This window comes from Coniophora puteana (genome assembly GCF_000271625.1).
Source record: "Coniophora puteana RWD-64-598 SS2 unplaced genomic scaffold CONPUscaffold_13, whole genome shotgun sequence".
Taxonomy (NCBI): Eukaryota; Fungi; Basidiomycota; class Agaricomycetes; order Boletales; family Coniophoraceae; genus Coniophora; species Coniophora puteana.
This window is the reverse complement of record NW_006913065.1, coordinates 1,323,485-1,339,995: the sequence shown is the minus strand read 5'-3', so window position 1 is coordinate 1,339,995 and position 16,511 is coordinate 1,323,485. Positions and strand designations below refer to the sequence as shown.

The 16,511-nt window shown below is 52.4% G+C and overlaps 5 protein-coding genes across 5 annotated transcripts; 2 read left to right on the top strand and 3 right to left on the bottom strand.

The window, feature by feature from the left end:
* Positions 1-1,260: 1,260 nt before the first annotated feature.
* CONPUDRAFT_21316 (MFS sugar transporter) lies at positions 1,261-3,177 on the top strand (the record flags this gene model as incomplete). The annotated part of the gene is made up of 4 exons (XM_007774658.1): positions 1,261-1,615; positions 1,680-2,509; positions 2,570-2,702; positions 2,774-3,177. Coding segments are annotated over 4 exons (1,722 nt in total), but the record flags the coding sequence as incomplete, so codon positions are not given.
* Positions 3,178-4,401: 1,224 nt separating this feature from the next.
* On the bottom strand, positions 4,402-7,503 carry CONPUDRAFT_130360 (WD40 repeat-like protein). The gene is made up of 7 exons (XM_007775056.1): positions 6,532-7,503; positions 5,473-6,468; positions 5,337-5,417; positions 5,247-5,270; positions 5,123-5,191; positions 4,814-5,047; positions 4,402-4,751 (listed from the first exon to the last, which is right to left on the bottom strand). The coding sequence occupies exons 1-7, from the start codon at positions 7,225-7,227 to the stop codon at positions 4,554-4,556; spliced, it is 2,298 nt and encodes a 765-aa protein (XP_007773246.1). The 5' UTR covers positions 7,228-7,503; the 3' UTR covers positions 4,402-4,553.
* Positions 7,504-8,132: 629 nt separating this feature from the next.
* On the bottom strand, positions 8,133-11,181 carry CONPUDRAFT_158078 (WD40 repeat-like protein; the record flags this gene model as incomplete). The annotated part of the gene is made up of 7 exons (XM_007775055.1): positions 8,133-8,333; positions 8,411-8,635; positions 8,707-8,772; positions 8,826-8,849; positions 8,905-8,985; positions 9,045-10,043; positions 10,111-11,181. The coding sequence occupies 7 exons, from the start codon at positions 11,179-11,181 to the stop codon at positions 8,133-8,135; spliced, it is 2,667 nt and encodes an 888-aa protein (XP_007773245.1).
* Positions 11,182-11,890: 709 nt separating this feature from the next.
* On the top strand, positions 11,891-12,587 carry CONPUDRAFT_84757 (uncharacterized protein). The gene is made up of 4 exons (XM_007775054.1): positions 11,891-11,962; positions 12,019-12,209; positions 12,305-12,422; positions 12,488-12,587. Exons 1-3 carry the CDS (start codon positions 11,932-11,934, stop codon positions 12,359-12,361), a joined length of 279 nt encoding a protein of 92 aa, XP_007773244.1. The 5' UTR covers positions 11,891-11,931; the 3' UTR covers positions 12,362-12,422; positions 12,488-12,587.
* A 183-nt stretch (positions 12,588-12,770) lies between these two features.
* On the bottom strand, positions 12,771-15,429 carry CONPUDRAFT_130356 (alcohol oxidase-like protein; the record flags this gene model as incomplete). Its single annotated transcript, XM_007775053.1, has 14 exons — positions 12,771-12,942; positions 13,000-13,122; positions 13,180-13,426; positions 13,487-13,575; positions 13,651-13,849; positions 13,904-13,952; positions 14,009-14,098; positions 14,156-14,385; positions 14,434-14,550; positions 14,609-14,619; positions 14,671-14,853; positions 14,912-15,015; positions 15,064-15,315; positions 15,384-15,429. The coding sequence occupies 14 exons, from the start codon at positions 15,427-15,429 to the stop codon at positions 12,862-12,864; spliced, it is 1,821 nt and encodes a 606-aa protein (XP_007773243.1). The 3' UTR covers positions 12,771-12,861.
* Positions 15,430-16,511: the final 1,082 nt, after the last annotated feature.

Below are 16,511 nucleotides of genomic sequence, written 5' to 3'. Positions count from 1 at the left end.
GAGTGAGAAGCCGGGGGACGCGGATGGGCGTGCCTGATGACGTCCGGGGATAAAATTTCCATGAGAAACAGATGGGGACGCCCGTGGGGGGCTCAACGATGTTGCGCGGGTCCGGCGGGGGCCAGCGTGGACAACGTGGGGGTCGAAGCTTCGGGCCTCTTTGCAAATGCATTTAGACTCGCATGCTTCGAAACGTCTCTTTGTGCTCCACAGTTCGCGAAGCCCTCACCTTCCTCGACCTCGAAGGACGAGGATGGGCAGGCAAGTCGGCTACTGGGATAGAACATGGCGCGGGCGCGCTGACGGCGGGCACTGCGGCAGAGTACGGCCGAAAACGGGCAGGAGGCGTCTGTTTGTTTTTGGGAGTCCGCGAGGGATTGATTTCGGATGGATTTGGACAATGGAATCTTTTACCTGCCCACAGAACCCCACCATGCTGCTGAGATGTCGCGCGGGCACATAACCTCCATTCCGCCATAGGCAACGGGCGGAATTCCTCTTTCCTTTTTCCGCGACACCGGCGTCTAGATTGGAATACCCATCAGCGAGCGAGTGAGAGAGCGGGTGTTTCATGTTTGCATTCCGAGACTGGAGACTAGATGGCTCCTAGGCCTGCCTAGAAATGCATAATGAATCGAGCACAGGGAGAGGAGCGAACGGTTCTGCGTGCTCTGGGTCGGGCTGGAGACCTGGAAACGGCGAAATGAGCCATCTGCTGTGTTGGCGTGAGAGGAGTGATCGGGATGATGAGAGGGGATTGAGATTCAGTCAGGTTATGGATATGAACCGAATCAGTGGCTCGCCATCACTTGCGAGGTGTCACGCGCAGCTTCTCTTAGGAACGTATTTTGAAATCGGCAATGGAGGGTCAGTCCGGGTTTGGCAGGTGGTGTGAGGAGCCCCAAGCCTGTCAGATCGGCTTCTCCCCCGCAGAGGGCAGTGCGCGCTTCCGGCAACGCCAGCTCGATATAAAACCCCAGGCGCGCATAAACAATCCTCGCCTTGCCCTCCCTGCCACCGTCGCCCCGACTCCCTATTTGCACAAGAGAGTTCGCGCGCCCGACGTAACACACACTCTTCCGCTCCCGACAATACAACGAGAGAGCGATGTCCGACAAGCAGGAGCTGCAGGTTGCTCATTCCGAGCATGAGCATCACCACCACCACCATGCCCCAGAGCTCGACGTAGCTACCAAGGCGACTGCGTATGTTCCTCCATAACTTTTTCACCCTCATTTTTCTTGACGCATGCTTTTCAGTAACCTCAACGCCAAGCTCGCCAACCCTCTCAAGGGTGTCTCCCATGATCAGCTCATGAAGGACGTCGAAATCTTCGCTCAGGAGCGTGGCCTCACCCACCACCTCGCCAACCTCCAGAAGGGCGCTCTCGTCGCTCAGGACCCCAACGTCTTCGAGCGCTCAGACCTCTTCACTGAGGAAGAGCGCCGTATCCTCCGGGAGGAGACCACCAACAAGTTCAAGCAGACCCCTATGCTCTACTACATGGTCATCATGGCCTCTCTCGCTGCCGCCGTTCAGGGTATGGACGAGGCCGTCATTAACGGTGCTCAGATTATCTACCCCGCCCAGTTCGGCATCGGTGATCCCACCTCTCGTGCGTTTCACACTTTACTTGATCTGATGACCGTCCGCTAATCATGACAATTTCTCTCAAATAGAGCGCGATTCGTGGCTGGTTGGTGTCGTTAACTCAGCACCATACCTTTGCTGCGCCATCTTCTCTTGTTGGCTCACCGACCCCTTGAACAAGTGGCTCGGTCGCAAAAAGACCATCTTCCTCACCTGCTTCATTTCTTTCATCACATGTATCTGGTCTGCGCTTACCAACACCTGGTGGCACCTTTTCATCGCCCGTTTCTTCCTCGGTATCGGTATCGGCCCCAAGTCCGCCACGGTCCCTGTCTACGCTGCAGAGTGCTCTCCCGCTCCCGTTCGTGGCGCCCTCGTCATGATGTGGCAGATGTGGACTGCCTTCGGTATTTGCATTGGTGACCTGCTCGACGTCGCTTTCTACTTCGTCAAGGACACGCCTGGCACTACCGGTCTCAACTGGCGTCTCATGCTTGGTTCGGCCGGTATCCCCGGTCTCTTGGTCTGCTGTCAAGTTATGTGGGCTCCCGAGTCGCCCCGTTGGCTCGTTAGCAAGGGCCGCTACGAGGAGGCTTACGGCGAGCTGAACAAGCTCCGCTTCTCCCCCGTCCAGGCAGGCCGTGATTTGTACTACATGCACATCCTCCTCGAGGCCGAGAGCGAGATGAAGCGGGGCCGCAACCGCCTCGTCGAGATGTTCACCATCCCCCGTAACCGCAACGCCGCCCTCGCATCGTGGATCGTCATGTTCGGCCAGCAGTTCTGCGGTGTCAACGTTATTGCATACTACTCGTCCACCGTCTTCTTCGAGTCCGGCTTCTCGCGCGTCTCGTCGCTCCTGGCTTCGTTCGGTTTCGGTCTCATCAACTGGCTCTTTGCTCTTCCCGCGGTCTTCACGGTACGTATCGCACGTGTCGGAGTTGAAATAGCGCAGGTGTACTGATTAGGCAAAATGCAGATCGATACCTATGGTCGCCGCAACCTCTTGCTATTCACATTCCCGCTGATGTCCGCATGCTTGTTGCTCACTGGTTTCTCGTTCTGGGCTACAAATGAGACTGGGCGTGTCGCTGGTGTCTCCCTCGGTATTTGTAAGCAATCATCATGTTTTTTTTTCGTCTGTCGCATGAGATCTCACCATCTCCATCGTCCACTTTGACAGACCTCTTCGGTGTCGTTTACTCTCCTGGCGAAGGTCCCGTGCCGTTCACCTACTCCGCCGAGGCCTTCCCGCTGTACATCCGTGAGCTCGGAATGTCCTTCGCGACGGCAACTACGTGGTTCTTCAACTTCGTCCTCTCCATTACCTTCCCCTCGCTCCTGCTCGCCTTCAAGCCGCAAGGCGCGTTCGGCTTCTACGCCGCGTGGTGCATGGTCCTCTGGGTGCTCATCCTCCTCTTCGTGCGCGAGACCAAGGGCAAGACGCTTGAGGAGCTCGACCAGGTGTTCTCGGTTCCCGCACGTACGCACGCCGCGTACGGCCTGCGTCAGATCCCCTACGGCATCAAGAAGTTCATCCTCTTCCAGAACCCCAAGCCCGAGGTGCTGTACGAGGAGGAGAGTGACGAGGACAGCTCTATCGACGGCAAGGGCGCAGCGGAGATCCGGGAGGACGTCGAGAAGCGGGCATAAGCGGCCTTCACTCTCTGTCTTTTCTCTTCTCTATGTCTGTTTGCTAGGATCCCACTGCATCGACGCTAGCTAAAACGTCTGTCTCCTCTTGTTATACCCTCTCTGCGCAACCACTCCCTGCCGCTCTACCATACCTAATGATCTCTCAATCATACACCGTCCATTTACTCGCCGCAATTATCTCCCCGTCCTTTTCCCCGTTTCTCTCTCCCTTATCTCTCTGAACCTTGCTACAAGGAACGAACGGTCCGACGCATCTTTCACGCAACGCGCACTTGTTTTAATGTAGTCGAGTCGCTGTTGTTGTTTGATTATCACCCTAAGCATCGTGTATATGTTGCGTCCATATTTGTTACCCCGTGCACGTACATCATGCGTCTCGCGCTCTCCCCGCAGGGGGAGATGCGTCCCGCCGCGCCGCCGTTTTAGTTGTTTGTTGTTACTGTATGGTGCATCGCCTGCGCTCGTCGTGGTTATATGCTAGCTAATCGTTGTTGATAAATTATTAACTTTTCATTTTCTTCAAATCCTCTAAAGTTCTGCACAAGCGTTTGTGATTTACGTTTTGTGGATTTAGCGAATTTTGTCAGTGTTTCTGCTGTGGCTGGTTTCGGCCCGATCCGCCGTGACGGAGTGGAGTCCCCCGCCGACGCAATACCCTCGTTCCTGGCGAACCCGCTCTAACCACTGTTGTTCATATGGCGGCTGGCTATTATAGCGTTGTGTATGGCGGCGCAAGGTCGCTGGCGCAGCTTAGTTACTTCACTGGTGCAGTCCGTGCGCACGGGTGTTATTGGTGCTCCACACCTTGGCTCTGGCCAAGCACAACTTAGGACAAGTTGAACAAGGCAGCACTGGGGCGAGGAGACATCACAGTAATGCGACTTGGAGGTGGGTATGCCAAGTAAGGGGTTTATCATAACATATATATATATTTGGAGTGTGCAGAGGTGACGTCGGCGCAAGCCAGGTGCTTTAATTACATTTGCTTATTTGAAGTTGTTAATTGGCGCCACATGCGATGTTGGACTCGGCATGCCGAACGTATGAAGCCGTTAGTATCGACATCATCATGTGGAGAACAATGGGAAGAAATGCAATGTGGAGTCAACGGTGCATCGGTGCAGACGGGTTTGACGTTACGAAAGAACATGGCGAGTTACATGAGAAGTAAATCAATTGTTTCGCATACTACATTGCATATAAACTAGGTTTCGTTATGGCAATGCGCACAGAAAAATATGTGAGAGCTACGGAGACAGACCACCCCTCAAGCACTAGATTTAGGCAATCGCACTCAGACCCGAGCATCATTTGCAGCACGGCAAGCAGAGACAAAAACAGATAGTGTCAACCAAACCATGAACACTTTCGTCATCACTGCTGACATCACCATGAGTAGGGTTGGGATCAGTTGGGTCGATGGGCGAATCACTTCCTCCATCCGACTCCGGCTCTTCCTGTGAGCTGTGTCGCGCATGTGGGTTGTCTCCTGCTGCGAGTACGCGCTGACAATCAATATCAGTTCATTATCCAGAGCGAATATCAGTCAATAAACCGAAAAACACACCAACTTGTCGCGAGCGGTAGTCACACGTTCAACTTCAGCGTGGTGGATGCGTCGCATGACATGGCCCTCGGCGGAACCACCAGCTGTATGTTTTCCCTTGCGCTTGGTATTTTGTTTCTGAGTTGGAGTCGATTCAAAGTTATGCGTAGAGCGCCACATATTTCCCAGCCAACCGTGTTTACGCTGGCGCTTTTTGTCGGTCTTCTGAGTTCCGGTGCCATGTCCGCCTTCGTGCTATTGGTTTGATAAGTCAGTGTAGCGCCAAGAAGGGTGTGAGGACACGGTGATAATGTGCCCAAGTACTCTTACATCTACATCGTCCCAGAAACCTCTGCCTTGACTTCTTTGCTTATTTTTACGCGAGATGGTGGCCGGCATCTGTAATGTAAAATGAGTTTAAAACAGAGAAAACATTATTCAGAGGCCGACTTACGTTCATGATGCTATCGTCCGAATGCTACATTCAGGAGCGTTTGAGTCAGATTATTCCCCCATACGGCTGGCCATGGAATGTAACACGTACCTGTCGCATCCTGTCGCGTCTTTCCGTAGATATTCCTTCCTGCGGATCATCTGGACTATGACTACGATCGTCTGATGCTTCCTAATGAAAGCACTAAAAATTGCTCGTGCGTGTCAGAAAGTGAAAGTAGCCGTACCTGATTGTTTGGCTCAGTTTTGTCTAGGAGAATACGTCCCGTAACTGCATCCCATACACAGAGTGTGCCGTCCATCGAGCCGCTGAGGATACGCTTACAATCAGGAGAGAACACGGCCGCCTTGACCCCACCGTCGTGACCGTCAAGTGGTTCATGGAGCCTGGCGCCGGTAGTAGCGTCCCAAACGCAGATTGTCCAGTCATGAGCGCCGGTGGTCAGCAGCTTTAAACCATCGCTAGACCAGTCGACAGCACCGACAGAGCCCGAATGAACGTCCATGGGATCGAACGCTGATTTTCCACTTGCAATGTCCCAAACACGTGCGGTACAGTCGTCGGAGCCGCTCAGTAGGCGCATCCCATCCGGAGAGAAGCACACTGCCCGAACGCAGTCGTCGTGATAGAACGGGCCAGCGATGCGTTCGTACGTTTGCCAATCCCAGACCAAGATGGTATTATCCTCTGCCCCACTCGCGAGTTTTGTTTCGGCCTTAGAGAGCGAGAGCGCGCAGACGGATGCTGTATGTGCTTCAATGATGTGCGCCATTTTCCCAGTGTCGCTGTGCCAAAATCGGATGGTTTTGTCTTTGCCTCCGCTAACGATCCGCGAGCCGTCGAGTGACAACCTTAAAGTCAAGATGGCGTCGGTATGACCCGTTAGAGGCCCAGCTAACAACTCTCCAGAATTGATGTCGAAGATACTGATGGTAGCGTCGTCTGATGCAATCGCCACTGTCCCATCCCCGGATATGGACACTGCGCTGACGGATTTCTGGTGCCTGACGGCCTCGCCTACCTGGAGACCCGTCTCCCCGTCCCAAATTTGAATGCCTCTATCCTCCTCAGCGCTCATGAAGCGCTGTCCGTCCAAACCCCATGCAACAGCCGTGATAGTTCCTCCAGTGCGCATCTTTCCCGAGTCGTGAAATTGATGCTGATCATTGCTGAGAGCGTCCTGTTCCTGTTCTCGAAGTTTGCGTTCTTCTTCTTCTACTATCTATCGTGGTAGCAATGGCTGGTGTCACAAAGCGATCAGTAAGGTGTTAAGTATCTTACTCACCAGAGGGAGCAATGCTTTACCCGTTCTTGCGTCCCAAACTTGAATTGGGCTGACCTCGGTATCTGCTGTTGCGAAATAGTCCCCATCGGGAGAGTAAGTGACCCCCCAGATCCAGTCCGTGTGTCGATGGATCCTGAGAGGGCCATTGAATAGCATTTGACCTTTGTGTACGTCCCAGACGCATACATACGGGCAAGGTTTTGCACCGCCAGTGACGAGACGCTGTCCATCTGGGGACCACGCGACCCCGAGAACGACGCTTTTGTGCCCTCTGAACGGACATCTGGCAGCCTTCCCGGTGTCTGCTCGCCATAATCGGACGCTTTGGTCGTCAGATCCGCTCGCAAGAAAGGATCCGTCAGGTGAGTATGCCAATATATTGACAGAGCCCTTATGTGCGTCAATTGGGGGAATCGCTAGCTGGCGCTTAGCTACGTCGAAGACTCGAATTTGGTTGTTGGTTGAACCGGCTGCGATGCGTTTTCCATCCGGTGACCAGGTGATGGTCCACGTGGTGACGCTAGCGTGTTCCTCCAGCTGGACGACAAGTTTACGCAAGGTCACGTCCCAAAGCTCGAGCTTGCCATCGCCGCCAGAGCTAGCTAACAGCCTTCCATTAGGCGAGTACTGGACCGACCGCACATACGGTTCGTGTGTTGTAATGGGATCTCCGATTTGTTTGTGACCATTTCCCATGTCCCAAAACCGTATAGTACCATCGTCACCGCCAGATACGAGAACCTTCCCGTCCTGCGAGTAGGAGATGGTGGTGGTCGCTTGTGTGTGCCCGACTAGTGTTTCCCCTTCTTGTTTGCCTGATTTACTATCCCAGATTCGGATGGTTTTGTCTTCCGAGCAACTAGCAATGCATCTACCATCAGGTGAGTACGCAATAGCATAGACACGGCCCTTGTGTCCTAAGAATGGCTTGAACTGCCCTTCATCTATGGCAGGCCCTCCCACTTGATTTGCGGAGAAGCTTGACTTGGATGAGCCCGATGCAGGATCTGTGACTAGCTGTTCCTGCGCCTCTGAGAGACCGGCCATCAAGTTGGACAACAAAAGGAGGGTTTAGGCTGTACTCTTTTTGTGCGCTTAAAGAGAGATATGGGGTAAGCGATGAAGTGGGAGATGCACAGTGCGGAAAGAACCGTGTGATGGCAAACAAACCGTGACACGGGCGCTTATCTGCTGCGGCAGTGCTACGGAGCCTATATTCTACAACGCCACCTTGCAGGTTCTGTTCTCCTCGGCAAGTAAGCAAATCGCTCTGTTAGAGCGTAAATACAAATGTAAACCCACAATGGTGGTTTCAGAATGGTACGTTGCTTTGACACAAACTTAGCTCTTATACTTATATTGACATGTACTGGGATGGAACAAGTTGAAATGGGACATCGAAGCGTACTACTTAGTACGACGAGTGTTAGAAACACGACTCTTTTGTACGGGAGTACACGAGATATAGAATGTTAAAAATAACTCGGTGTCATTATGATAACATACGCAGATGTGCAAAACACGCAGACAAACTGATCTCAGAACACCACCCGGAAACCAAATACTAACCCAAGATCATGATGAGCACATTTAGACCCCGCTTACTTGCAACACGGCAAGCAGAGACAAAAGCACACAGTGTCGATTAAACCGTGCACGCTTGTATCGTCGTCGCTCAGATCAGCATGAGGTTGGTTGGGATCGGATGGTTCTGTAGGCGAATTGCTCCCGCCATCCGACCCCGGGTCCTCGTGCGAGTTGCGTCTGGCCCCACGTGGATTGTCTCCCGCTGCAAGTACGCGCTAAAAGTCAATACCAACACAACACCCGAAGTAAACACCCTGAAATGCGGCAATTATGGGTATGGATAATGACGTACCAGCTTGTCGCGAGCGGGCGCCACATCTCTGGCTTCGGTACGGTGGACGTGGCGCATGGCGTGCCTCTCAGTGGTGTTTCCAGCTGAGTTCTTCCCCTTGCGCGCTGTGTTCCCTTTTGAAGTTGAACTATTGCGCGGAGAACGCCACATGTTCCCCAACCAGCTGGGTTTGCGCTCGCGCTTCTTGACAGTCTTCTGAGATCGGGCGCCGTGCCCGCCTTCGTGCTATCGGTTTATACATGAGTGTAATGTCAATAAGACGTTGAATCGATGACAATGTGTATAAATATGCTTACATCTATGTCATCCCAGAAGCCTCTACCCTGGTTTCCTTGCTTCCTACGCGAGATGGTGGCCGGCATCTGTAAGATATGGATGAACTGAGTACAATGAGTGGTATGAGAAGGCGACCTACGTTCATTATGCTGTCATCCGAATGCTACGTCCATGATCATTGAGATAACCCCCATTTTGTTGTAAAACGTAGAGCATACCTGTCGCATCCTGTGACGCCTTTCCGCGGATATTCCTTCTTGCTGTGCTTCTAGGCTATGAGTGTCGCTGTTTGACTCGCTCTAGTACAGAATATTTCAAGCTCGCTAGAAGTTACACCAGAGATGTAAAATCACCGTACCTGATTGTCCAGCTCCGTTTTGTCCAACAGGATTTTACCAGTCTCCACATCCCATACGCATAGTGTGCCATCCATCGAGCCACTGAGGATACGCTTGCAATCAGGAGAGAAAGCGGCAGTCTTGACACCAGCGTCGTGCCCTTCGAGTGGCTCATGGATGCGCCCTCCCGTCGTCGCATCCCAAACACAGATCGTCCAGTCATAAGTTCCTGTAGTCAGCAGCCTTGAACCATCGCTGGACCAGTCAACAGCCCCGACCGAGCCGGAGTGCATCTTGATGGGGTCAAACGCTAGCTCTCCTGTCGTAACTTTCCAAACTCGAGCAGTACAGTCGTCGGATCCGCTAAGTACTCGTGAACCATCTGGTGAGAAGCAGACAGCGCGAACACAGCCATCATGATGGAATGGGCCAGCAAGTCGGTCGTAAGTCTGCCAGTCCCAGATAATGATAGTGTTGTCCTCAGAACCGCTGGCAAGCTTCGTTACATCTCGAGAGATCGAAAGCGCGCAGACTGCTTCCGTATGAGCTTCGAGTACATACACCATCTTTCCGGTGATCCCGTCCCAAAAACGAATTGTCTTGTCTTTGCCTCCGCTAACGATCCTCGAACCATCAGGAGCCATACCTAGAGCTAAAATCGCATCAGCATGACCCGTAATAGGGCCTACTAATGCCTCCCCAGATTCGACATCGAAAACGTTGATAGTAGCATCGCCTGAAGCCGCCGCCACTTTTGTGCCGTACTCGGAGACAGACGCAGCGCTGACAGTATTCTGTGGTTTGACGCAAATGGCCCCATTTACCTGGTACCCAGTCTCTGCGCTCCACGTTTGCATGCTACCGCCTGCTCCGACACTTACGAAGCGCTGTCCATTAGAGGACCATCCGACAGAGGTGATGGTCTCGCCAACGCGCATCTTTCCTGTGCTATAAGTTAACTCTTCGCTGGAATCACTGTGGCCCTGTTCTTGAACTTTGCGCATTTCTTCGTCTGACAGCTGCAACAGTAGCGATGGCACGCGTCGTGAAATAAGCGACCGCACGTCCCAGTTATATGAAACTCACTAGGTGAAGCACTGGTTTACCCGTGCTTGCGTCCCGAACCTGAACTAGCGGGATGGCAGTGTGTCGATCTGCTCCCGTTGCAGAGATAAAACGCTTTCCGTCCGGCGAGTATGCAACCGCCCAAATCCAATCATCCGAGCCGTGTCGATGGTCCCCAAGGGGACCATTGAAGAGTGCCTGACCCTTGTCCACGTCCCAGACCCATACAACCGGGCGAGGCTTCCCACTGCAAGAGACGAGACGCCGTCCATCTGGCGACCACGCAACACCGAGGACATGCCTCTTGGCGCCCTTGTTCATTCTGAATGGAGTTTTGACAGCCCTTCCCGTTTTTGCACCCCATATACGTACGGTATAGTCGTCCGATGCACTCGCGAAGAACGTACCGTCAGGCGAGTACGCCACCGCATTGACGTCGCCCTTGTGTATGTCAATTGGTGGCATCGCTAGCTTGCGTTTCTCTACGTCGAAGATGTGAATTCGGTTGTCACCTGAGCCAGCTGCGAGACGTTTTCCGTCTGGTGCCCAGGAGATACAGAAAATGATGCTGGTAGCATATTTTTCAAACTCCGCAACAAATTTGTGAGTGAGCGAGTCCCATAGTTTGAGAAAGCCATCATAGCCGGCGCTGGCCACGAGCCTCCCATTAGGTGAATACTGGACCGACCACACGGACGATCCATGCAGTGCAATGGGATCATCTGCTTGCGTGTGACCGTTCCCTACATCCCAGAACCGCACGGTATCGTCGTCACCACCAGATACGAGAGAGTTCCCGTCCGGGGAGTAAGAGATGGTGTTGACATCGCTTGTATGTCCTTCTAACGTCTGCCCATCCTGTTCGCCTGTGATGCTGCTCCATATGCGGATGGTAGTATCTTTCGAGCAAGTAGCAATGTATCTGCCATTCGGTGAGTACGCGATAGCACGGATACTATCCTTGTGGCCCGAGAATGGTTTGAGCTCTCCTTCATCTGCGGCAGGCTCTCCATCTTGACTATCGGAGGTGCGTGATGAGCCCGATTCGGACGCAGTAACCAGCTGTTCTTGAGCCTCTGAGATACCGATCATGATGTTGGACGACAAGAGCAAGGTCCGGGCTGTAATCTGTGGGCGCTTAAAGAGAGATATGGGGAGAGTGATGAAGACCGAGGCGGAACATGTACGTAGCGTGCTAGTGCGGAAAGAACCGTGTGACGAAAAACAAACCCGGGCGCTTACTGGCTGCTGCGGCAGTGCTAGTGCTACCGCGCGCGCTTACAAGTATTATACAAGGCATACCAATCACCACCTTGTAAGTCATGCTCTCCTCAGCAAGCATGCAGATCGCTCCCAGACTCGCATATGACGTATTTCCTGAAATGTAGTGTCAGGATGGTACATCGCTCTGATATATAGCCTTTTGTATGGTCTACGCTGACGTGTACATCAGTTAACTCTAGGGCAGTTTTGGGCCAAGAGGGAATTCGAGGGAACGGCACTCAGATCTAGTTAAATGTGGTAGAATCGAGCACCTTCGATTGATCTTTCGGCCCCGAGGACTCGCAGTCTCCTAGACAGGCCCTCAACAGAGTAAGTAAACGGAAGCACAAACGCGCTTTATTCGCGCGCGTATTTACCTTTATTTCTGCAAGGAGCTCTGGACAGCCTCCAGATGTTGTTGATAGACATCACGCACAATATTTACAAGAAGACGTACAGCAATTTATTCATGCTCAGTGTCACTCTCATCTACATCATTCTCGAGAAACGAAGCCTCGTCGGCGGTGCCCAGAAAGCACAACCATTCACAGGTCCCTCGTAGTTTACTTCTGTTTTGGGATGCTACAGACGAGGGCGCAGCCGCAACACGCTACTCGTGGTTGATTAGCTGCCGGTATACCGGAGGAGGGAATTAAGAGTTCTTACGGTCTTCACGTGCTCGCGTTTTAACTTGGGTGAATTACGTGACGGGAGAGGCACAGCGCACTTGCATTCATGCTGTACGTATCCTGTATAGTTGTGGAGCTCAGCTACTCTGGAACCTGTCTGAGGCTGAGATGAGGAGATTGAGAGTGTGTCTGCGGTCCGTGCCGGCGGGCCGTGTGGAGGTGTTCGTTCTGTCGGTGCATTGGGGTGGAAGTGGAGGAATACATTTGAATGTCATTACATGTCAGGATGAGTCTGTGCTGAGCGGATTAAAAATCCAACGAACATGCTTGAGAAAACCGTTAATGAAGTGGAACAGAGTGCCCGAGGCTGCGAGTCGTAGATATGTGTGATTTTGGCTCTGGGAAACTCCTGCGTGGTTTCCCACCCTAAGTGTACCTGGCCTAGACCAACCATTATCAGACGGTCGAGAACTAATAGCCCACAAGGGCTGGAGGTCAATGCTAACCTTAGGGTGGGGATCCGATGCGAACTAGTAGAGAAAACCTCCTGCGCGGCGAGCGAAGCCCTCTGGCTGAGCACGCGTCAAGGTCTTCTCGGAGACTAGATGTGAACAAGGACGAGAAAACGATGGTCTGGTAAGTCATTGCCACCTTTTTATAATCGTTATCAAGAGGCGCCCAAAGACTGCGGAATGACACGCGCAAGTCGCGGTGAGGGAAACTGTCCTTTCACACCAGTTAGAGGTAGCAGCAGCATCCTGTGGCTGAACAACCTTATGCCACCCGGCTCTGTAACTTCATCGAGATTGCTACGAGTATCAGAATTCGATCAAGAAGTATGAAGTGATGGAACTTAGAATAGAAACATCAATAAGGCAACTCATACACCCCGGATCCCCAAATCTTCTCCAATCAACACAGCAGCTTTCTCACCGATAACTAGCGCGGTTGAATATGTGTTCTAAGACCCATTTCATCAGTAAATTGTCAGCTTCTTTCGGTCAGAGATAACACTGACAGCAGACACGTTGCCCGGGGCAATGGACATATCCGCGACTTTAAGGTTCCTCACCCCATACACATTCAGTCGGGCATCAAGTACGCCTCCCTGGTCTCGAGGCTTCATAGCGCATGTGCCAAGCTTCAACGCGGTTAGATCCCCTTGATCATAACAGCAAGCGATAAACCTGACACTCACCGAATGCCACCCTGTCTGTACGGCCTTGCGATGGAACTGATCCAGCGCGGCGTCGTCCTCTGGTCCGTATCTAATTATGGGTTCGTCCGCAGCATATGGCCCGATTCGCGCACTACTACAAGATGCCGGGCTGCCTTCCTTGAACTTGGGGTGGGCGGGCACGTACTCGCCGCGATATGAACGCATTCGGCGCGCATATTCGCGTGCCTGTTTGTAGCCCCAACGGAGGGTCAAGATGTCCGACGGGCTGTAAAAGGATTCAGTAAGTAGCTGGTGTAGGCGGAAGGTAGGATGAGTTGGTACGCACTGTGTTAGGTAGCCATCCTTGAAAACGGGCGAAGCATGTGGATCGGATCCTGAACTAATGTGGACGGATCCGACGGACGCGGGGTGAAGCTATACATAACTTATTAACACCAATGATAAACACGCCGAACAAAACCATGTCTGGTCCTGATTCGATAGACGCACTGCACAATAAGAAATACTGAAATACTTCTTCGGTGGAACACTCGAAGGATCACCGATGAACGACGCGACAGCGTTGAGCATCATAACGGGGCGCGACTTGACATCTTTGAAGTGCTCGTTCCATCTCGCGTTGAACACTTCGCCGAGGGCCGGGAGCTCGCCGTCGTGTGGTCTCATTTTGATTCCCGCATCGATGCCGCTGATAAGTTCTGAGTGTCAGTTGGTAGCGCGATAGGTGAGTGTGGGAGCTGACTTCTGAGCGATCAAACCTCTCCCGTCTCGATACCATTCATTTAGTGCGTCTTTGTTGTGTCAGATACACGTATCGGGACGTTAAGAATGTATATGTGTGACTTGCCTCTCACGTCAGGATCCTCGCCCCGGTAGATGGCATCCATCGTCTCAGCATCTTCGCTCGCCTCAAATGGGCAGAACACGACTTGGTGATCTGCCAATAAATAAGCTTGATCAACATGTTCCTCGCGCACAGTAAGTAGCTTCCTACCTTGATAGGTCTCGCCAACACCAGGCAGATCGACAATCTGAGAAACTTCATGCTTCTCGAGGATCTCCTTCGCACCGATACCGGAGCGTTCAAGGATCGTGGGCGACTCAAACGCGCCTGCCGATACCACGACGAGTTTTGAGGCGCGTACAGAGTATATCGTATGTGTTTCCGCATCAGGAGCGGTCTGCAGGTCGTGGGTGAACTCGACTCCCACTGCCTTGTCGCCTCTTGAACCGTGTCAGTTATGAAGAGGGTTTGAGATGAAAGAGACGCACTCAAAGATAATTCTGTGCACCCGCTTTCCGACGGAGATTTCGAGGTTCTTGAAGTTTTGGTTGTATAGGAAATGATGCGGGACGTCCGATCGCGTGCCATTCTTCTCATCTACCCACCTTGGCGCGAGCGCTATTTACTTTCGCGTCCACGGTGCTGAAGAGGCAGGCAACTTACATATGCCATCTCTACCCGTCATCAGCACGCTGCTCTACGCGACAAGGAAAATACACACTCACTCCGTACTGATTACACGTATGCAAGTCGTTCGTGTCGTCGGCCATTTCTCTTCTCTTGTCTATCTTGGAGGCGACGTCGAGGAACTCCTTAGCGATCTCGAGATACTTTCCACCATAAGAGACCTTGAGTGGGCCAGAGTACCCATGTGTTGGTTGATCGGGTCGAATTTGATAGGTTTCGGTCTGGCGTACGGGAGTAGATTGAGTGCAAGTAGCGATCGAGGTCACTCAGCAGACGTACCTTCTTGAACAGAGGAATGAGATCCTTCGAGCCCCAACCCGGGTTCCTATACGTGGTCTCCCACTCATCGTAGTCGGACGTCGATCCGCGGGTATACATCGCGACTGAGCCCATGGTTAATGTGAGTGACAAACACGAAAAACAAGACTCACAGTTCACACTAGACCCTCCTCCCAGGCACTTCCCAGACGGAACGATGAGCGACCGCCCAGCCAGTTCCTTGCTCTCTACTCCTGCATTGAATGTGACCGTCTTGCTTGATGGAACGAGATGGCTGATGAAACGCGCCGGCTGTGTATGTGCGGGGATGTTGTTGGTATGCGGGCCTTGCTCAAGGATTAGGATCTTGAGAGCAGGGTCTGCAGTCGCCAACCTGCTTGCGGCGAGGCAGCCCGCGGTGCCTCCTGAGAACACGAAGCCGCGAACCTTGGTTAGATGGGCGCTTGTGGCGCTTCTAGAACAAGCAACTCACCTCCTGCGAAGATGACGTCGTACTCGTCGCGAGATGGCAAAGACATGGTGAGGCAGTCGCGAGATGGAGGTGGCCGATAGCGATGTCGAGGTTCGAATACTTAGAGAGAGCACCGATAGCAGGCTTTGAAGCGGCTAAGACGCTGTCCGTGGGACCAAGGATCCGTCGCAATAGGAAGCGCAATCCGGAAAGGTCGCAAAGGGTCTATCTAGTCAGCGATCAAAGACCAGCAGACCTCGGGATGAGACTTCTCGGTGGAAGTCGCTCATATTCGTAAGAACATGGTCTGACAGCAATCGTCCCACACCTAGTGGTACGACCGAAGGAGTTAGGGATTGCCGGGTTGTGGTTGCAGGTGAAAGAGGTACGGCGCGCGGGGTCGACTAAGTATGGGCACATTCGAGTGATGAAGTGAGCCACATATTACGGATCCATGGCGAATAGATTGCTGCGAATGACTTATACGATACCGACGTGTGCACTGAGTGAGATGCGTCTGTCGTTGACGAAACATATCGCGTCAACGCTTCAAACGGCGACGGAATGTCGGAAAAATCCCAGGAATATGGCCATATAATTGAAATGTATTGAAATCGCCTCATAATGAATCAAGAATTAAAATACATTCCAATGGGACCCTTTGGTCATCATGATAGCTATTTTAAAGTGATTGCCATGGAATTGAGAACCAATTGAGAACATCCTTATGATGGAAAACAGCCACGTCCAATGGAGTTTCAATGTTCGCGTCGCTTTACAACGGGAATTGCAAACCTATCTAAATAGGAAACCATTTCAAACCCCATTTGGTTTTTTCCGACAGAGTTCATAATTGATTCGCACTCCGATGAGCGAGTTCGGCGCCCGCCAGGATACAGTTCGCGACGCCAACCTCTGCCTCGTCGAATCTATTTCCCCGATTCCTCAGAATGCGCTACTTGTACGTCTCAAGGCATCATGCGACCTTTGCACCGAAATCAGCAAGAGGGGAAAGCATCGTTACAATAAACCATGCCCTAAATCGACAGGAGAGACATAGGACTGAGTAAGCACGCCTTGCTAGCCATGGTTCGTACATTCGCAAAGAACGCGTCTTCACCTTCCCCGAGTCTCGGTGAATGCTGCGCG